The following is a 22679-nucleotide window of genomic DNA, read 5'->3' on the forward strand; positions in this document are numbered from 1 at the left end:
GTTTAAAAGTTTGTGGTTTTTAAAAATTGTCCATGCCCAGAGGCACTGTCTATTCTCCTGACAAGATGATGGAGGATAAAAGGGGGATCCCTCCCTCCTGCTCACACCAGAAGGGTCTCCCAGGGGGGTGAGCCTGCAGAGCCTGTTATGAATGGAGCAGCACGGAGTGCTCGCTCTGGCAGGGATACTGGCATGCTCTCTCCTCTCCTTGCTCAGAGGACACTGTGTGGTTGTGTAATGACAAAGCCACTGTGTTTTAGGAAGAAGAAAAGAGGAAGGAAACTGTGCAAGACAGGGGTTTCCCGGACTGCCACGCTGTCTTTATGCATGGTACTTTTGAATGGAGGAGCAGTCTGGGAACAGGGAAACCAGGAGGGGGTTTTGGTACCTTTACTTCTCCTTGCTGAGCCAGTAACTCAGATTCCAGTTGTGGCAGTTTCCCCACCCCAGGCAGCAAACAGCACCCAGCCAGCAGGTCCATGCAATCCAGGCGGGACCCTGCAAGCCACGAGAGAGGCACATTTACGTGTGGACCTGCTGACGCTACAAAACGCTGCTGGCAGGGCTGGGGCTGACGTGTGACCCTGGGGAAGGTGGGACTGACCCGTGAGCTCCATCCACACCCGTGCCCTGCTGCCCTGCGAGCCTGCAGCTGCTCCCCAGCAGCGAGCATTGCCCCCACCAGTCCTTCCCAACATCTCCCAGCCCACGTCCCTGCAGGACAGCGGGAGCAGTCACACTCCACAGCACGGAGGGGAGCGGGAGGTGAGGTGCATACGTGCCTGGGCACAGATAAGCTGCAACATCCTCACGCAGCCTGCAACACATCCCCACTCACACCCTCTGACTCTAACCCGTCATTTCAGTTGGTCCTAGCAGATCTTTTTCCAAAACTTGTTGAAGAGGCCGAACCCCAAGTTCAAGCACTCAGCTGCAGCAGCGAACTCAGCAGGGAATTTTAGGACGAAGCCATTATCTGCACTGTAGTATTTGAAACGCAATTGGGTTTGACCTACAGCCCCTAGGTGGAAAGATGTCAATGCCTATCCAGCCGCAAGGGAGAAAAACATAGACCAGATCATTCTAGTCTTATCAGACAAATATCCATTAATCACTGTTGGTCCAAAAAAAAAACCAAACCAAAACCAAAGAAAGAAGAAGAAAAACCACACTGTCCCAGCTGCAAAGGCCGTGATACGTCTCTGCACCGAGCAGATACAGCTTGGCTCAGCTGCAGGAGATTCAGAGGCACTAGAAAAACTTTCAGAGGGGGAAGGATTCTGAAAAGGCCGTGCACATCCATGAAGACTTCTACTTTATTGACAGGACCTGCAACCAGGTTGGGTCCCGGGCTCGTTGGGTGTTTGGTGCTGTGGTGGCACCATTACCCAGTGTGGGAATTCCCTCCCGGGAGGAGCCCTGCGCTGCGGGCATGGTACCCACAACAACAAGCCCAGGTTTTCTGCTTCTTTCAGGGTGGGCCTAGGAGCAGCTGGGGGTGGGGGAAATTGCCTTGAAAAGTTTCTCCTGTTTACAGTTTAGCTTTACTAAAGCAATTAACTGCTAAGTGTATGGAAGTTGGAGGGGGTAGGACTAGGACAAGCACCAATCTGATGGATTTCAAACTGTCCTTATCCTGGTATTTTATAAATTCCTTTCAGCAGAACTTCTTGTTACTTTTGTCTCCAAAAAAGAATACTGATCCCTTCTCTCAGATCAAAAAGTGCCTGGGACCGGGGCACAAAAGGTGTTAAGGACAAAACCAGAGCAGTTCATAGAAATTGGTCAGTTTGAATGAGACCACTCTAAACACATTAAAAATTGGTTGGAATAACCATAACTTCTTATTAAGCAGAGGAAAGAAAGATGGCTGGTGATATTTCTCACTGTTGGCAGTGGCAGAGGGCTCCCCGAAGCCCCCCGAGGTGTCAGGCTGGAGCTGGAGGGGAGCGGGCAGGATGTAGGAGCTGGCGGAGACACGGCCACCGTGCTGCTGTCACTGCCGAGACCGCACCGCGCGAGGATATTTTTAATCAAAATTTTCAAGCACAGATTCAGCAGAAACAAGCCAAGCAGGTTCTGCTGCGACTATATTTAATTGTGGTTCTGAACCCTCCCACACAGCCTGTGGCACAAGGCTTGCGAGCGCACAGCGGTGCTTGGGCTGGCATCCCTTGCAGCTCGGCTATCCTTGCGTGACCCTGCTTCCCGAGGACAACGCTGTTTTCTTTCCCAGTTCTAAAAATCAACGGGTGTGCAAAACCAAGTGCCCAGGGTTTTTTTCACTGTTGTTGCAAAACACTCAAGTCGTGTTAAATGCGTACCTTTCAGCATATCCATACTTGAAGATTTTTGCCTTATTTTATTTATTTCTTTTCAACAGACCTTCCGAAGGCTGTCAGAGGCAGAACATGATGGGAAAGCAGGCAACAACGTACTAGCCAGCACAGCTAACCTGTCTCAGCAGCTCCACGGTATTTGTCAAGACCAGAGGGAGGGAGCTCAAGCCTTTCACCAGCGGGAACCACTCCAGACAGTAACCGCAGCTCTTAAATCCAGCCCTTTCAACCACCCATTTTACGCAGAACTGAAAGACACACATGCATAAAGAGTTTCACAGTCTTTGTATGGCTATGAATGAGTAGGTGCCTGCGAAGTGGGCTGAAGTACCATCTGGAGGATTGTACTTTTACTGCTGGAGAGTGCCAGGAGCTAGCAGTGCGCGTGAAGTTGGCAAAGAGCAATTGTTTATTCTCCTACCTAAAGATCCATCTCAAAATGGTTTAAAACACCAACACGATGTAACTGTGGCAAGCTGCAGTGCGTGGCACGACCAACTCAAGGGGCGCGCTTTTTGCACTCTGACAGGGTGGTAATACAACAGCCTGTGCTAAACTGGGTCCTACCCTCCCTGTTTCTGCAAGATCTTCCTTCTCCAAGTGTTGGAGCTCACGCAGCTGCGTGGTGAGCCACTGAGCGGGACCAGGCAGAGGTTAAGCCTGCAGCGAAGAAGGGCCAGGTACTGGCCTAGATGGAGTCCCTGAACTGGGTCAGCTTGCAACCACATGGATGCCATCGCCAGCACGAGGGATGGCGTGGGGCCGCGCTTTTTCCATTTCCAGCCATTTCCAGCTTAGGTCTGGTAAAGACACTGTGAACCCACACCCTTGCTTGTTTGTGCCAAGTGCCAAACATCATGAACCTAAGGCTAGAAGCTGAAACAAGCCCCTCTGCCCACTCGGCTCTTGCAGCACACCTTGGCCTCGCCAGCCCTTTGGAAAGCTCCACACTCCTGGCAGAGCTGGGTTACAGCACGTACCTATCCACACACGCTGATGCCTGTTACAAAGCATTCACGTACAAAGTGTTCACATATTGTGTTTTGATTTGCTACCAGAGTGGGAAAGCATCACGTACTCATTATTGTCTGCATGTCAAATAAGGGCTGTACCATCATTTTGCAAATATGTGCTTCATCAACAGAAGCAGTTTCTCAATCGTCCTTCTGCTGAACACATTGCACGTGCTTTCATTTATCATCAGGTCTAGTTTCAGAGAGCAGAAAAATCAGTTTTATCCTCTTTTTCTCTATTAATAACTAAATTCCGCTCTAACACTGAAGGGCAAGGACCTTTGCTACTTCATTCCTGTAATATAGACCTCTTGTAATGCTACTTCTCACTAATTCTTTCTGTTATCTTCCTTTTCTGGACAACCTTATTGCCCTCTTTCAGATCATCAAAACCCTCACCTGGATGCCAGGATATTCACAACATCTGGGTTTGGGTTTTTCTTTTCCCCCCCTCCAAGACCTATTTTGCAGCCCATCTCTGTAACTCCTGCCTTTGAATTTATGCCCCCTGCTGAACTACCTTCGCGAGAGCTCAGATCTGCTTCTGCGTTGGAGTGAGAAAGACGTAGGTGTCAGCGCAAAGTACTCGAAGTAGGAAAAAAGTTAAAAAAATTACTTCCTGGTGAGTACCGTTGTCACCCAAGGGATACAACTATTTTTGCACTTACAAAGCTGATTTTACACTATTTTATACTTTATTGGTTTGTTACTAGATAAGAAAGGTTAGTAATGGAAATTTCTCCTGGACATAAGAACAGGGAATATCACCACCTAACTTTCCAACAAGTATTCAACAAACGTTTCTCCTGTGTGCAGACACCCACGAGGCAGAGCAACCCCGGAGAGCTAAAGGTTAAGAAATTCTCTGGAGACTGAGGGTTCGGGCAACTCACCGCTACCTTGTGGTAAGTCAGGCAGCCTTCGCCATCATCACTGAAAATCCTCCTTTCTCTCCCATCCCTTCTGCCAACCTCCCGGGCAGCAGCCCTCCAGCCTTCCTACAGGCACATCTGGCTGCCTTTGGGGGGGGTGAGTAACTAAGCTAACCTGGTAGCCTGTGTTCAAGGCTCACCACATCCTTAGGCAAGAAATGTTTTTTGGTTTTTTTTTCTGTCAGCCAGGTGTTTCCAAATACTGTTAACTGAAACTAGGCTAACATTCAATGCGACTAAACATCTTCATGGCACCCTAAAGGTATGAGCAGCTACAGGGGGTTTAAAGGACCCCTTACAAGAGGTGGAAAGGGAACTAAAGAAAAGCTGCCCACCCCGCTTGTGCTAAAACCCAGCCCGAGGTGGCCGCCCCATTTGGCAGCCAACTCGCCACGGGTTTTCTTGAGGCTACAAGTTCTGTTTTCCTAAACGCCCTAAAGCTGCGCTGCCCGGAGCCCCCCTGCCAGGCCAGCCACGCCAGCCTCCCATTAGATCCGGAAAGGAGGCTTCGATGGATTCAGAGGACTGATACACCCCTTCTGCCTGAAAATTTGCTTGCAAGGCAGGGTTTTGGCTGCCGTTCGCCCCAGCTGCACCGCTGTTTAACCGGACCCTGCTCAGGCGCCCTGTCCTGCACTGCCCCCTGGGCTGGTACCGCCACCGCAGGGCCAGCAGCAAGGTTAGCGTCCAAACCGAGTGAACACTACTTCTCTGGATGGATTTGTCGTTTATTTATTTTTTTAAATATAGGCTTGTTTCCAAAACAGGTTCCCCAGGTAGCCCAGGAAATTGCTGAGCTACGCAAGGGGTACAGGAGCAGAGGAACCAGGGAGGAGCTCCTGTAACAGCACTGTCCTCCAAAAAGCCTTCTTCAGACTAGAAGGGGGTAGAGCCTTGATGCTGCTTAGATGAAGGCTGGTGTCATCTGCTGAGAGAGGCAAATACCACTTAGGTGGAGCAGGTGTCACCACATAGGTTTAAGCCAAAGAGTAGCTGAGGGGATAATGGTCTATGGATACCCTGTTCCTTCAGTGATGCAGGCTGTGGTTTCCGCAGCGGCTTAAACCAGAGGTAGCGCAATCTCGTTTCCCTCTCCTCTCCTTTACACCAGCCAATTTGATCCTACAGTGAACTGATTACGGTCACTAATCCAACAGAGAACTGAATCAAACAAAATAATACTGCCCATTAGTTTAGTAAACAGAACAGCTCATTACAAATGTAAATGAACACCAGAGCCGGCTGAAGGAAGAGGGCAGACATAGCTGGGATCAAAACAGGGAGAGCAACATACCTGCAAACATCACAGCAACATCAGATGTCACTAAAAGGCATCCCTATTCCTGATCATGCCAGTCTATGCACATCTATGCCCCGTTTCTCCATCCACAGTTACTGTTTGACTCTAACTTGAGAGAAGGTTGCTCTCTAGTCTAAGGAATCCCATCAAGGATTAAATACCTTACTTTGACAGCTCTCTAGGTCAGCGGGTGTCGCACGAGGCAGTTTTCTGGTGAACAGTGAATGCTGTACCACTTATCTAAAGGATGACGCACCTCTGTTTAGTTAAAGTCGGGAGATGTCCAAGGACCCTTATTGCCACATGACGGATGCACAGACTGCCAAGTCCTTGTGTTGGTTATCTTTAAAAGGGACATTTTGTCTTAGATTCCTGTTGTACATGCAACGTGACGAAGATGGAGACTTTAAACATGACCGCTAAGGAATAGAGTCTGCATAGAGACAACTCCTCAAGGACATTGTCCAGGCACAAGATATGTTAATGTTGTTAACTTGAAGATATACTAGGTCCTTAAATGGAATGTGCTAATTGTCCAGGTGTAACGTACATTGATGAGTTCTCGGAAAGTTAATGAATAGATGTGAGTGACTTCTATAAACAGGGGGCTGAAAGGTTCCCTCGGTGTGCATGATTTTGGTGGAGCGATCCCCCATGCAGCCAGCGCTGCCGAATAAAGATAACCTCCGCTCACTCGAATATTGGTAACTGGTTCTTCAAATCACTGGGAGAGAAAACAAATGGATATAATTTACTGGCCAAACCCCCCCCAGTTTGGCTTGTGTGTCCTGAGCTGTACCGCACACTACATCGCTAAAGCCTTAGCTAGGAAACTTATTGCAGAGGCTCATGGTTCAATGTATATATCAGCTAAGCCACAACAAATCGCCCAGCAAGGCCACACGGTGCATCTGCAGCGCCAGGAAGCTCAACGGTAGCTAACAGGTTCTAAAAAGGACCAGGATTAAAATATTAACCCCCCAAAATGGAAGCACACACTTCTTTGTAGATGACTCAATTCTGCCAAATGCAGTTAGCTGGATTTTGACTTATTGGTATGCTGGGTCTGTTTATTCACTGGTTTACAAATACAACATTACAGTTCCCATATTGAACATTGCAGCACAGAATTTTCATAGATGATGGTGATACAGGTAAGACTACTATGAAAGAAAAGATTATCATGCTAAGAAAAGCTTGGTGAGCAGCAGCAAATACTGCTGATAGCTGAGGTTTCTGACGGTCATTTTGGAAATGCAAGTTAATCTGTACAAACATAGTACAAGGGATAGGAGAAAGTGGGCTTTTTTTTGAGGCTTTGTTTTGTTTTCTGGTTTTGGTGTTGTTTTTTTTTTTTAAAGAGTGAGAATCATGATAAATAAACAAAATCCAGATACTATTTTAAGCAGCTTTGCATAAGCACGTGATGATCCTTGGTTTAGTTCGGGCATGAGAGGTTTAAGTTCACTGTTCCAACGGATCCTGAACTACAGGATGTCTTGCATTGTTTCCAAATAGTTTGGGTTACAGCAAAACAAGAGAACAGAACAAATTGTTACTAGCAAGAACTGGCTGGAACAAACTACGGCAATTTAAGAACTTCCCATCTGAGGAAAAAAAAAAAAAAATCACTGATTACAAAATAAAAAGTAATGGCCCTATTGTTACTACCCTGTTAGTGCAGGGATTTTCTACAAGAAAACATGAATATGCTTCACAAAACTTGACTTCATGAGCCAACAAGGATGCTGTTTTGCAGAACTTAAAATAGCAGGCTTTGCTTCTGTGGTGGGGGGCGGGGGGGGGGGAAGGGAAAGTTATTTTATTTTTTCTTCAGATGCCAGCAAGCTACAGATCTAGTGCTTTCATCTTACTTCCAACAATGTGCACTGAACCAAAATATTTCTTATTTGGTATACTCGGACCTTGGCTTAATGAGAAACAGGACAGAGAAGGTAGAGAAGAATGCAGCATATTATTCCAGATCATTAAAATTGCTTTCATGTATCTACACATACTTGCTCCACCCGAACTTTCCGTTTACCTCTCTGTGCTTAGACTGTCGCCACTGGAGGCTTTACAGTGAAAAGGTATGGTCTAACACCGTCCACTGATTCTGTACCAGACGTTGCACTTAGGAAGCACCAGAAATCCTAGAGAGGCTCATTACTGCCAGCCTTAACATCTTGTGTTTCCCTGCTGAATACACAGACAGCTCCTGATGACCCACAGTTTAGGTTAAGATTCCCCATTAGGCTATTTCTTTCTAAAATACGTGCCGTTACTGCTTCTGGGGATCCCTTGTGGGGTTGCTCCTAAGAAATCCAGATGCTTTTCACGGAGTCCAATAAATACTGATTTACCTAAGCTGATTGCGTGTACTTGGCATTTGCATCCTTACAATCTGCAGCACAAACAAAGCGCACTGGGAACGTAACACGGACACAATTACAAGGCTGTGCAGAGGCAGCCCAGTTCAGTATAGATAACACTGATCTGGGTCTAGTATGCAAATAAGTCTCGATCCTGTTTCCTGCTTAACTACTCGTGCATTTACACTGTAACTGCATCTACCAGAGTTTTCAGCACTGGCACAACAAACCACAAATACATGGAGCAAGCCCAAGTCTGGTATGACTCAATAAGCTCTACCCAAACCAGAAGCGGTGGGATATCATGCATACTCTGGTTTCTCTGGAAGCGCCAGGTTTGAAGCAGCAGGTGATACCAGGTACAGATCAACACCAGCCGTGGCTGGTACGGTTTGGTTGCAGGTGCTATCTGCTCCAGGGGGTGAGGAACGGGATCACACGTACACGTAATACATGGGGTTTTCCCATGAGGTCAGGTATCCCCATCTGTGTAGCCGCCTTATCTTAAACAACAAAAAGCTTTGGCTGAAAAAGGAAAACCCCCATAATTGGTATGAAAAAGAGAACCATGCATTTTCACCACAGGACAAAATACTAGCAAAACCCAGCATTTCAGTTGTTGAGATTTTAACTTTGCTAATTAAAAAAAAAAAGATCCAACATTCCTCATTAATATATTCTAGGCAGCTTATTTCATCATCTCTGAACACAAGATGGGATGTGCTGCATTGCAAAAATGTAAGGTATGAGCAAACACCCATTGCTCTCAGAACCACCACCCGACTTACACAATCACATGCAAGCTCCAAAATTTAGAATTAAAGGCGTTGCAGGGAGTTCTGATACTAAATAGTATGCAAATGTGCTCTAGTCGTATGGCTCCCCGATTGTTATCTTCCTTTCTATATGTTTTGTTCAAGAAGTCATTAGTGAAGTTGTATATACACAAAGCTGATCAAGAACCAAGTAACAGTGGATTATATTTTATGGCAGAGTAAATGATGACTTGTAACTACTCAAATTCCAGGTTGTTATACAACTGGAGTATTAGGAAGAAAGGTCCTAGGAAGTTTCAGAAACTCAGCTGTCACTGACAGCTGGAACGACACAGACCTTTCCAAATGTGCCACTAGTGTTTGTTCTGCCAATTGTTGCGCAAAACCACACAGAATTCTCAGATAACCAACACCAAACCAGCACTATCTGACATGAGGGAAACTGAAATTTGGAGGCACTAATGGAAATTCAGGAAGCTTTGTAAAGTCAGCAATTCACAGGACATTTGAATCTCCTCAATTTAGTTATCACATAAGGTTAGCATTATCTTTTATTAAAACCACCAAACATAGAATTGCACCACCTTTACTACAACCAACTTGAAAAGTACACATTCAAGGGGCTTTAACTGTAAAGCAAAAAGAAAAAAAATTAAGCTATCCCAGTCCTCTGATGTCTCAGGAGGCCTTCCCCAAAGGTCTCAAACAGACAAAAAAAAAAAATCAAAGACAGTTTTGGAGTAATTAAAGCCAATAAAGGAATAGCATAGCAGATGAATAAGGTAAGAAGCTAAGTTGTAATAGAGCTTGGCATTCTTCCAAGACTACTCTCATGCTTACCCAACAGCTCAAAATGCCTGGTGATCTTCCCTTTCTCCTGTGTCTCCTCCCTCACGACTTCAATCATCTCCCTTTTTGCTGCTGAGGCTGAAACCTCTTCAATTGCAGCAAAACAAAAATGCGTTTTTCTTCACCTCAACTCACGTTTTTGCAGTCTTCTCTTTTGTCCTAACCCAGAACATTTGAAGGAGCAAGGGGAACTGCTTCCCAGAGACATTCTTGTTGATGGACTTTGTCTATGGGCCCCATCCAGCCCCAACACTGTTTCTGGCACTGCCCAAAGCCTCAAAACCAGGTAGGTGACAAAAAGCCAAAATCCCAAAGTACACTGCATATAGAATCTATTCCCCTAAATAAATGTTAGCTTCAGAGCTGTTTAATTATAGCATATGTCTGTTAAATTCACCACCTGCACCCCACATATATCAGTCTAAATGAATGCACTGGGAAGTGCAGCTCAGGTTTTCTCCTTCAATTTTTGTCCTATATCCTCAATAAACACCTGAACAAATATTAAGATCGTCTTAATTTCCCCACAGTTAAACCAGTAATGTTATAAGCCTTTCAACATCAGGGCAAGAAAAGAGAATGCATGTAAATGTAAGAATTATCTCAAGACATACACACCACATAATCTGATATAAAACTTTACACTAGGAGCCAAAGAGCTCAGATGAAAAATACAGTGCAGAGTATAAAATTTCTCTTAAAATACAAGTGAAAGGCAAGCAATCATCACAGACATATTCAAAGTCATCAAGCATTTTGATAAGAATTTCAGGGAACTGAAAGATTTTTTTAAAAAATTACATTAGGGGAGACACCAAGTATTTCAAAAACCTCTGTTTTATTTGTACAGAGTAAAATACATCATATAGTGAACATTGTTTTCCACCCATAACCTAAAGCCATTAATATGTGTCATCTTTTCACCAAATATCCTGGCCAGAAGCACAGACAATGGAAATGGGAATGCTAATTAGTCTCTCTCTGCCAGAGCTACAAGGTGCACATCAATCTCCGCTTCTGTAAGGATCCTGAAAGGACAAAAAGAAACCTTAAATAGCATAAACTATTCTTCCCCTTAAACTCCAACATTACAACCTAGTATGTACAGAAATTATTTTTATACAATGCATTTTTCAGCCCTTTCAAGACCTGCTACCAGGGCCACAGGCCAACATTCCAATTCTTTTTGAAAAATAAAGGAAGAATCAAAGGCACTAGAGACCAAAGAGGTAACACATGGTAGAAAAAGGGCAGGGAATTCTTCATGAGCAATCTATTTACAAGGTGGGTCGTGGTGAGAAGAATGGATATAATAATTAGCACGATGACTCCAGGGGGACACCAATTTGCACTCTGCTTGTTATCCATCCTTTCTAAACGGGGCATAAGATCGGTAAGTGAAGTCTGGCAGAAAGCTAGCACCTGACCCTTGAGCAGCAGCAGAAAGGGGGCAATGCAGCTCCTGCATTACTTTCTCGAAAATGCTGTGCTGTTCTGTTGCCCTAAACACACACCACCAAATGCAAAACCATCCATCATCACCATGTCAACTTCAAACCGATTAGGAAGCACTCAAAAGACTGCACCTGTAGGACCCAAAGGTTTGAAGCCTCTCTCCAATCCCTACCTACCAAGTAGCTAAAGTGCAGAGGACTTTTCTTCCCCACTCAGCTGTTCCTCTTTCTTCTTTTTTTATTTTTCCTCAATAAAAAAAGCAATGAAAGACTAACTAAGGCAGAAATAACTGAACTCCTCTGCAGCAAGCCAGACTTACCTATATTTTAGGTAAGACATACCTAGAGGGTCCTTTTGCATTAGCAAAAAAGCCCCAAAACTTATTCTCCCACATTTCATGCATATGTCTGCAGCTACACATTGTTTTGGGAGGTGGCTGTCAAGCACACTGTATCTGATGTGAGGTGTAGCCCTCAGCAGGAAGATTTCCAGGTGTTGCCTCGATAGATTGACCAAGTAACCTTGCTGCACTCAGATTCAGGCAATAACAGGGGAGGAAGGAAACTGCAGGTGTCTTGCTTTTGTGCTAGGTGGGAATGCAGTGTACTCAAAAAGTAAAAGTTCAGCCAGTTCCAAATCACTGCAGTGATTTTTAAATCCAGGATCTTTTAATCTTTTTAAGTTTAAATCGAATATTTCAAATCATACAAATTCATAATCTATTAACTATATACTGGAGATGTTAAAAGCTGCTACAATTACAAGATAAGTAAGAATCACTTAAAGATCACATTTAGAAAAGGATTTAAAAAATCAAGGGACTTGAAAAATTTTCCCCAACATAAACCCAGACTTTACTGCGTTAGCTGTCACAACTATGATTTAGAAGTGGACTCCAGATATTAGTACAAAGAAAATTTTTTATTCTTTTAAACATGAAAAAAATCACCTAGACCAGATTTAACTACATTTTAATCATCACATAAAGCCAATACCCTTTTAAGAAACAAAAGGCAACACTTTTGTCCACTGGATCCCTTAACCATATCAAACATTTTAAAACTGTTGTTTTTTGGTTTTTTTTTTAAACAGTGTATTTTACCTCTACATATTCTGAAGAGTTACAAGGAATAAAACCTCCAAAACTTCACCTTCTGACATTTATCTTTTTCTTGATTTACCATGACACGAAGTTAAAATTAACTGCACATGATCAGAGAAACACACGATTTTATCAACACCGATCACTTACCTGAATTTAGGATTTTCCACTGTAACTACACCAACTTCTATTTCTGAAGGTTTGAAATCAATGGATAGTACAGTAGACAGGCATGTTATTGCTGTCTGAAAGAACACAAAACCCCCTATCATTAAACAGAAAGCACCAAGGCTTTTTTTTTTTTTTTAATAGACATAGCATGAACAACTACCCTTCCTTCTAGTTGTAAGTTATTTTTAAATTATTTCCTTCCAACTCAAAACCTCTGCTGAAAAGTTTCAAATAGTCTCCCCTTGTTACAGAATACAGTACCTCTCCAGGTCGTCTCCCTAAAAAGCCCAATCTACAGGAACCAAAGGGGCATGTCATTTTCATAGCAGAAAAAACCAACAACCCCAAAACCTTTTATCATGCAAAGATTAAAACCCCAGGTCCCAAGGACAGAAGGTGTTTCATCAGTGGCAAACAAGACAGACACCACCATTACAGTCCAAGATTACTCAAAGCACACGTCACTTACATAGCTTCCATTTTGGCTTTGCTTCTGGTAATTAAAGTTATGTTGGTTGTTTTTAAAAGCTGCATTTCATCATGGCTTAACTTATTTTTTCCCCCCACCCTAATCATCACCTGTTTTTAAAGGCGTTCTTCGCAACCGCACTCGTACTTAACTCTGCAGTAGGGTCACAATAATGCTAAAGATGCATTCCTAAAATGATGACTGAGCCCAAAAAGAAGTTCCATAAAACAGCTATGTAGCTAGACGCTTATCACATCAGTTATTCTGATCTGCTGGCATTTAATTCTGATCAGTAATGCGTCAGGAAGCGTAGAATACCAAACAAGGCTTTCCTAAAGTTTATTTTTAGTATGTTGATAATTGATTCTGCAAGAATTCTGTAAGACTATATAGATGTCTTATGAGAAGACTGCCAAGTTGTAAAAAAACAAAACCAAAAGATCCGAAATGAAAACCAAAATTCTTATCCTTGGAGCATTATCCCTAACACACCACAAGCTTTTTTTTTTTTTTTTTTAAAAAAAAAAAAAGGCAGCGTGCCTGTGTGTGTGAAGAACGTTACAAAAATGCGATTCTTTTTTTTGTTTGACAGACTCGCTTCTCCCTGTCACTGCTGATTTTTAGAGTAACGCGTTTCTGATCTACATTCACAGTCTCAGCATTTTTAAAAAGACAACAAAAAGGTACAGAAGCACATCCAGGATTTGACTGGCAGATTAATTACCAGTGAAGTATTTGTGCCATACCATGGAAGTATTATGAATTAAAAACAAGAATATGAAAAGACAGTTTCATCTACCTCCAACAGCTCAACTAAGAGACATGCACAGTATAATAAAGCAGTGACAGAAAAACACATTCAATATGAAAAATATTTAGCCAGGATAAAAAAGGATCTCTGAGGTAATTTCAAATACATTCAATTTCAGTATGCTATGATTATTTACCCCTCTCAGGATCTTTTTAAAGAAATTACATATTAAGGAAATCAGTACTTATTAAGGTATAGACATCAAAATTCTGAGTTTTAAGCTGAAGAACTTTCAGTTTAAATGGTACTTCCACAGTAACGTAGACTTGGAAGTAATTTAGCTGATGGTCTGAATCTGCATAGCACTCACAGGGATCTTAATACAGTAATCTCTTTAATTTTACAGGGGGGGCAGCTGCTTAGGTTATTCCTCATTTCAGCTGCTGATCTTGTGATGCAGGAAACATACCATTGTCATACATATATGATAAGAACAAGGCCAGGCAGGAGAAACAGGCGAGCCATGGAAGAGGACTGTTTATAGACAGTGTGAGGGAAAAAGTAAGGATGATTTATAAAACAAGTTCACTGGCCAATTTTATAAGTGGGATACATTCTTATAATGGGCCTTGAAGAACCGTTTTCACAGTAGGCATAACAACTGGTGTTATATATACTGAACTGACAAAGAAGCACTATCCCGTCCTGTTCAAAATGCTTTCTAACATGAAGATTGTTTTAAGTGCCACTAAAAGAAAACTGTACTGGCTAGTAACGAAACACCAGCTGCAGTAGGAATGCCACAATTACAGATTCTGCTTCCGCTAACGTAAAGGAGAAAAAAGCAGATGAGATGACTATTTAAACATTCGCAAAATGCCTGCAAACGATTTTTTGTTGGAACAGCTACGCTTGCTCTGACAGCAATGCAGAACTGTAAGAAAACAGGAAAATGCCTATCTGCATTCCTCTATATCACAAACCTACATACAGCATACTCATTGAAAATACTTTTAACAAATCTTTATTTCCTTCTGCTGGCCTACCTCTACTGTTTGTTCATATGTCCAATCAAATTTCTTCTTTACTTTCTTTTCCAGAAAACTGGTTGACTCTGTCTGTTTAACTCCTGCAGCTGTGGCCTTGAATCCACAATAGTAACCTGCCGGATCACACTTGTATACCTGAGGGCCGTGTTCTTCATCAATACCAATCAAAATCATACCTTGAAGAGAAAAGTTGTTAATTTATTTCCTTCCCCAATTTTAGCCATTTCATTCAAGTGAAGAGCAGAATAGATACTCCTTTCCTGTGAAAAACACGCATGCACAGCAGTACATTTTTGGGAACCTCTTTCCTCTTTCTCTCTAATTTGCCATTTCTTACCAGCATCTCATTATCAGGTACAAAACTCAGTTTAGTGCAAGGTACATTTCTGCCATTCCCAAAGACTGCTACTCATTAAACAGAAACATTTTTGCCAGGCTCAGTGCCTGAAGAATCACAAAGTCAGGAAATACACAAGTTTAATCCCGATACAAAGTTAACCCAACCACAGTTCGCATCCTGTGTATTATAGGACACTTCAAAAGTATAAACAATAGTTCTATTAACGTGCCTTTTACTGGAAAGCAACTTTACAAATCTATTGAAACTAATGGAAATATTAAAAGATCAGCTTTAGATTTCTTGACTGTAATCATAAAAAGCACTGCATTACATCCCTTTTCCTCTTTTAAAGGAAAAAAAACCCCAAAACTGAAATGGAATGTGGAAATATCAGAACATAAACCCGAGTCTTTGAAGACCATTTGACTAGGCACTTTCAGGTTGGACAGACTTCAAGTAACACAAACTGGTCACATCACTGAAACGCATTTGTGTTCACCCACACTTGTATATTTACAGTTGTATAGTCTCAATATACATATTACAAATAACTCAAAAACAATACTTGCAAAAAACAAAACAAAAACCAAACCAAAAAAAACAAACCACCAAAACAGAACAAGGTCAAGGGTTTAAACTACTTTTACTTCACACTTGTGTAACTTCTAACTGGTAGTTATAGCTGATAAGCTATTACTACAAGAGAAAAAAATTTCCCATCATCTTTTCAAAAAAGGTTAAGGAAAGTTAAGAAAAATACACTTTTATTCATGTATTTAAAAAAACTCCAAAACCCAACAGTTTCCAGTAGTATCAAGGCACACAAAATACCAAGGGAAGAAAGAAACAATAATTCCTGAACATTACAAGCGGTACAAGCATAGGAAAATTGCCCCATCATGGAAACTGTGGTGCAACCCTGAATGTTACTTTTTTTAGTGAGAAGTGCTAGTGCTTACTATGATTACGAGAAGTGATTCATCAATTCTGAAACTATTCTCCTAAAAAAAACCCAACAACCGACAAAAAAACAACAAGAAAACAAAAAGAAACCCAGACAATTTTAATGAAAAAGTAATTGAGAAAACCTTAAGTCTTTTATCTCAGTTCCCGGACAGCCTAACAGCACAGTTATAACTAGCTCACAGCCAAATGAAAGAGAAAAAAAGTCAGAACCAACCCCAGAACACACAGATGACCAGAAATATCTATAAAAAGCAACTCTATAGACGTATTTTATTTAAGCTGCATTTGTTGTTATAAAACAAGACTAGTGTATAAATGTTTGCAAGTGAAATTTTTAAGCACTTCTCTGCATTACATATATCATGGTTCAGAGCAAAAATTATGCAGACTTTTGTCCTATACATAGCACTTAGATCAAAAAAGTCACAAAATCTGGACGAATGTAATTGCGCTCTCCATAGATCTTTTTTAACAGTGATATTTATCCAGACACAGACACCAGTAAAAAGAGCATCTCCCATCCACAGACATCACTGCACAGTGCAAACAGACTAAGCCCCAAAACCTAAGGTGAAATAGTATTAGACATTTTAGAGAGGCTAAATCATTTACTCCAATTCAAACGCTAAGTCAATGGTAATAATCATGGCTCCAATTCATGACTTCCAACACTACTCTCTCATTCGGCTGCTCATCCCTCTTACTCCTTCGGTTACATCTGTATTGTATCACAACTGTATCACAAACTGAAAATGGGTGAGAATTTCTTATACTTGAAGTTGAAGCTTAAGACAGGAAACGAAAAGATTAATTTCCTGGAGTATACTTACAGCAACCAAGAGGCCTCATTTCTGCATTTTGCGTATAGACCTGAGAAATATCTGCAATCCTTTTACACAGCATATCCACAGGGATGTCATAGCCATACTTGTACTTCCAGTTAGCAGCCTCATAGCGGGCTCGCTGCACCTGGGATCTGCTGTCAGCTAGACAGAAAGAAGCGATATTAATTTCACCGGACATGTACCATGTCTATTCCTAGCACTGCTCGAGAACGCTAATTCCAGGCCCAACTTCAAGTCATCTTTAAATATACACATTAGAACTTGTTTAAGTTCTCCAAAACCACACTGAGTGGAACAAATCTCCTAGAGTACTTATTTATGTGATGCAAAGTTGGGGAACTACCTAAAAAACCTGACACTTCAGATACTTAAAATAGATGGTGAATTAAATACCTGTCATTCCTGTCATCACACAGCCGATATTTTCAGTAATTCTGAATAAATGAGTCACTGTGTTGGAATCCAGTAACTTGTCCTAAAGAGGAAACAGAAATAATCTAATAGAAAACACTGTCCTTCAAGTACAAGAAAAACAAAAGACAGACTCTGAATGCTCCGGTATCTACAGAAGAGCCCAAGAGAATCAACCAACAGCTACAAATTGTCATTCAGGCTCTCCATTATCTACTGCTATAGGCACATGAAGGAAGAAATAGGAGAATAGCGAAGATAAAACCCATAATATCTGGAAAAGGATGACAGCTAAAGTGTGACCAACACCGAAGTCCTTTTGCCCCTGAAGAAACTTTGAGAACACACATGCAAAAACTTGGATTCTCATTGTGTGCTGCCCTTCAAACACAAGGGTTTTGCCCCTTTGTCAATGCTGTATCACCACTGTGCTGAAACACTCCTGAAAATCTTCACTGCATGCTATTGGTATAACATTTCTGAGTAGGAATTAAAGAAATCAGGAAATTAAGGACAACTCAGCCCTTACAAGCCAAAGTAATGTATGCATGCTGAAGTACAGCAGAACCAACTTCATATTTTAGCTTTATCCTTTTGACAACTACGGAGAAAACCAATATTACAGTACTTGGTGAGGAAATGGACAACTGAGCACTAAGTGGAGCTAGAACCTATAAGCAGAATGATAAGATATTCAATTCAAACACCAATATATGTCAATGCAGATAAATATAATAACAATGTTGCAGAGTCTCACCCCCACCTTTCTTCTCATCTCCTTCCAGTCCCGTCCCCGCCCCCCCCGCCCAACAGACTACTTACAGGTACTTTCTTCTGTGTTACAATTACTGCAGAATCTTTCCCACGAACAGCTACAGATGTAAGTCCACCTTGGTTTATAGCCTTAAAAGCATATTCTAGAAAAATACGTAAATGTTAATAAAAAACAGTGTTAGTGACATTAGAGCAATTAACTCTGACACCTCCCCCAACACCAAAATCTCACCAGATTCTGGTCTTTTTAATACTTGTGCAACACTTTGTATCTTTAAAGTCTTTAGTACAACACACACAAGAACTTTCTCATGGGAATTAACTTGTGAAGAGAGTCAATGACTCTCTTCACAAAACCCCTACTACTGCTTCCTCCAAATATTTCTAATAATTTGCCTTTTTGTTCAGTTAGAATGCTTAACAACAACAGAATTTCTTTAAAACAAAAAGGCTGTTCCGCACTTGACCAAAATATTTAACCTTAACCTACAGTGACTGTAAATCCTTACAGAAGATTTTTTTAACATGCAGAAGTTCAGTATTTCAAGCATTATCACCACTGCAAGAATGTAATTTTCTTTTGTAGATTTTAAATGATACAGATGAAACCTGAAATGATGGACCAGGCACAGACAATGGGTTTTAACCTTACTATCACATTTTCTGACTTGACGTTCAAACATTGCAATGCTTTTTATTCACTTTTTAACAAAACCTATGTACATGCCAACTAAACAGCATTATTCAGATAAATATAATGGATTAAGATCTACTTGTTGTGATCCATGCAATAAATTTCCCGTGATTAATGGTTTCAAAAGCCTCAGAAACAGCAACTTCAAAAATTATGATAAACATTAAGAACTTCCTAGTATCTGGTTAGGAAAGGCAAGTTTCAGGTAGCAGCTAAACATAGATGAATTCTTTGTTGGCTGTGTGAATGAAACTGAAATTTATAACATGTCTAACTAACTGCACAGCAAATTGCTAAAACTATCCTCTAAAATAATGGCAGCAAGAAACTCAGCTGTTTTAAAATCTGCAGTGTGATCTATGGAAGGGACTACACAACAGGAGAGAAATAATCCGAAAATGAAAAAACAAATCTTCCAAGAATAGGATCTTAATGTTCCATCTGCTGAGTCAGTGTTGTGGAAGGGCTGATTGCCATCTATCCATGGCACTGTATTTATTACTCTTAGGCATCAGAGCATTTACTGGTTACCCAAATGTGCCACGAAGAATGTTTCCCCTTTTCTCTGCACTAGCTGTGCAGCTCCACTCACCTCTTCACTTGCCTTCCCCAGGATGATCAGTGCTAGCCTGGAGCAAAGCACAGAACCCAGCGAGGCATGAGCTAGCACTGCCCACATACTGGTCATGTTTGAAGCCCCAGGCCACGTCTCTGCAACACCTGTTTATTTACGGGTACAAATATCTGAAGGGAGGTTGTAAAGAAGATGGGCAGAGCCAGGCTCTTCTTTAGTGGTGGCCAGTGACAGGACCAGAGGCAACAGGCACAAACTGAAACACAGGGGGGTCCATCTGAACACCAGGAACACACTTTTTTACTGTGAGGGTGACAGAGCACTGGCACAGGTTGCCCAAAGAGGTTGTGGAGTTTCCTTCCTTGGAGATATTCAAAACCCATCTGGACATGGTGCTGGACAGCCCGTTCTAGGTAGCCCTGCTTGAGCACTGTTCTGTGATTCTGTGACACTTAGGTGGGAACAGGAATAGGTGCCCTCACAAACTGGTTTTGCTCGCAAGTACTGGCAGCCAGGCTTACTGAACTGCAGTCCATTCTCACAGTGTTCCTATTACCATCTGCATTGCTCAGTTTTCAAAGACACAAGCCAAAAAGTGAAGTGGCTCTTACAGTATAACAAATTCAAATTGCTAGTGGCATTTTAAGCCTGTTTTCTGCTATGTAAGTATTTCAGTAGTACTGTACACATTCTCTCTGAAAAGAGTAGCCCCTTGCTGTTCCCTGAATACATCACAACAGTCAGAAACTTAACAATAACAATTTTCTTCACCTCCCCAAATTCCACTTAGCTGAAACATCACCTTTGAAGATAGGAACTAATAGGTGGCAAGACACCACTGATGCTCTGAAGGATTTTAACCACAGCAACAAGAAATAAATATGAAATAACTGTTACTTTTCTAATATGAGATCACTTCAAAGGCACATGAGCTTTGGAAGCAGAAGACAGATCTACGGTAAAATACAAGCATTTCAGTCCAGTATCACTACACTGGAAAACTCCACTCAGGTACTGCCGAATTCCAGCAAAACTTCAAGTTTTAAGGCAGCCTTAAAGCAACACGTGTCCATGGCCATCCTTCACAGCACCTGGTTAATCTGAATCCAACATAGGGACAAGGACATACAGGGTTCAAAAACAACGTAAGAGAGAAAGATAGAAGCTAGATTCAGGTATTTGACTGCAAGCAAACATGAGCTTTCTGTCCATGCTGTGGCAAGGTGCTGGCCAACAGACACACAAGCGTGGCACCGTGCCCAAGTTATCAGCCTGGCTGCAGACAGAGTGAGCTCATACTTGCTGGAAGTTGACTATGCACACCTACTTATTTTTCTTCCTATAGCATACAGGTACTTCAAGTATCTTTAAGACACCTTCAGGCTGTGTGCACACTCTCAAGTACATGCAGATACTTGCTTCTAAGACACCGGTAAAAGATACAGTTACTGCACGTCTCTCATACATTAACCTAATGGTTGAGTATACCCAGGAGGTGGAAAACCAAGGCTCAGTTTCCTCTTTATTACAGGATGCAGAAACCATTCCCAACAAGTAGTACTGCAACAGAGAAACAGCCAGAAAGGCAATGCAAACCAACCAGCCTGTTTTTAACGGCAACGGCAGGTCAGAGCCCATGACTCTTCCATTACTGAGCCACTGACATCCCGTCACTACCATCCACATGGATAAGGCTTATTACGCAAGTTGCATGCATGCCTTATACACACTCCAGGTATAAGACAGCACCTGTATGTAGGCATCTAGTACAGGTAACTTTCTACCTGTGTACAGACACCTACACATAGGCACCTTCTTAGTTGCTCCTTGAAGAAACGACTGCTTGAGGCTGGGCCGCCTGCCCATGAAGCCTATTCCACACAGCCTTCTTCCTGAGAAAAACTCAAGGACAAACCAAAAGAAGCTATTGGCTACAATGGACAATTCATACAGTCTGGTCTCAGCCACCTCCTTTCCTGGAGAACAGATGGATGTATGGGCACGCCATGCAATGCACATGCAGGGAAGCCACTGCAGCTGGGGAAGAGCCACTAAGCCCCAGGAGAAGATGGCATCAAGATGATGCTGCCAAAACAATTAATCTGGCCCCACTGAAAGTTCCTGGAGAATCCTCACAATGAACTGGCCTGCCAGACTGTGAGTTGACTATGCTGTTACAGAGTATTCTGCAGAAGGAGCACCGTAAGGCTCTTCTGCAGAATCTGGTGCACTGTAATAAGTATGAATACAAGATTCAGTGGCCTACAGAAGAAAATGAAGATAGGCTGCAGTTTAATTGCAGAATGTTCAAAGAAGCCTGGAAATAAAGGATGGTTGCTGCTATGTCACAGGCCATGATGTACAGAGCACATGGCACTCAGGTGTAACAAGAGCAAGCATAGGATATCTCCGAACACTGACTCTTACTCTGGCATGCAGGGTTTGAGCAGTTCAGGTCCCATTCGAAACAGCTATTGTGGTTCTTGGATTCCCAAGCACAATGCTTGTAAGTGAGGCAAGAGAAACTGCAAGAACACTTTAGGAGAGGTAAACAGTTTCTGGATAGCTGTCAGCTTGGTCTCCCAGCACCTGAAATCAAACACGGGGAAGCCACAGCAGGTCCCTCTCTGCGGCAGGGGACACTCGAGGAAGCCTAGCCTGGCTCCAGGCTTTCCCTGTCTCGAGAGGATCCCTCTCCCAGGCCGGCACCACCGGGCCGGCACCGCTCCAGGCTCCCACCAGGCTTCTCCCCGCACACCGCGGGAGCAGGCGGAGCGGGAGCCGAGTCTCCCCGGCCACGGGAAGCGCCACGTCCCGTGTCCCCCCCCTCCCCAGAGGCAGCCCGGCCGGGCGGGAAGCGGCGGCGGCTGAGCAGGCCGGGCCCGTGACGGGGCAATTCGGCGGCAGCATCCTCGGTGCCGGACACCCACCGACTTGGTAGAGGCGGCCCTCGGGCGAGAAGATGGTGATGTGGCGGTCGAAGCCGGCGCTGGAGCCTCGGGACATGGCGGGCGCGGGCAGGGGCGGCGCGGCGAGGGGCTCACGGCGTGCAGGGCCCCACCGCTACCGCAGCCAGGGCACCCGCCGGAGCGCTTCCGGGTTACGCGCGCGGCGCAGGCGCCGGAGCCCCCTCCGCTCGCGCACCGTCACGCTCCCCCCCCGCTGCGCACGCCCCAGCGGCGCCGAGCATGCGCGCCGCCCGGGCCTGTCGCGACAGGGCGCCCGCGTCGTGAGCTAAAACGCAGCCCGCTGCAGTGCGGCAGCTGTCACGCGTGTAGGCGGGGGGGCCGGCAGCCGGGTCCCTCCGGCTGCGCGGCGAAAAGGCGGGTGAGGCCGTGGGGCGCGGGCGGCGCGAAGCCTCGGGCTGCTGAGGGGGTGGCGACTGAGGGGGGGGGTGAGCTGGGGGAGTGCCTTGGGGGTGAGCTGGGGGGGAGGGGGGGCGCCCTAGGTGTGGGTGAGCTGGGGGGGGTGGTGCCTTGAGGGGGGTGAGCGGGGGG

General features: G+C 43.5%; 1 protein-coding gene and 1 long non-coding RNA gene across 2 annotated transcripts; one reads left to right on the forward strand and one right to left on the reverse strand.

Moving 5' to 3' along the window:
* The first annotated feature begins 393 nt into the window (after positions 1–393).
* LOC130153132 (uncharacterized) lies at positions 394–9797 on the forward strand. The gene is made up of 3 exons (XR_008823231.1): positions 394–1339; positions 2384–3974; positions 4169–9797. It is a non-coding gene; the product is annotated as an uncharacterized LOC130153132 (long non-coding RNA).
* Positions 9798–10400: 603 nt separating this feature from the next.
* PSMA6 (proteasome 20S subunit alpha 6) lies at positions 10401–22288 on the reverse strand. Its single transcript, XM_056347592.1, has 7 exons — positions 22113–22288; positions 17963–18057; positions 17123–17204; positions 16715–16870; positions 14576–14754; positions 12289–12383; positions 10401–10609 (listed from the first exon to the last, which is right to left on the reverse strand). The coding sequence occupies exons 1-7, from the start codon at positions 22186–22188 to the stop codon at positions 10552–10554; spliced, it is 741 nt and encodes a 246-aa protein (XP_056203567.1). The 5' UTR covers positions 22189–22288; the 3' UTR covers positions 10401–10551.
* Positions 22289–22679: the final 391 nt, after the last annotated feature.

The sequence above is a fragment of the Falco biarmicus genome, chromosome 7 (genome assembly GCF_023638135.1).
Source record: "Falco biarmicus isolate bFalBia1 chromosome 7, bFalBia1.pri, whole genome shotgun sequence".
Lineage (NCBI taxonomy): Eukaryota > Metazoa > Chordata > Aves > Falconiformes > Falconidae > Falco > Falco biarmicus.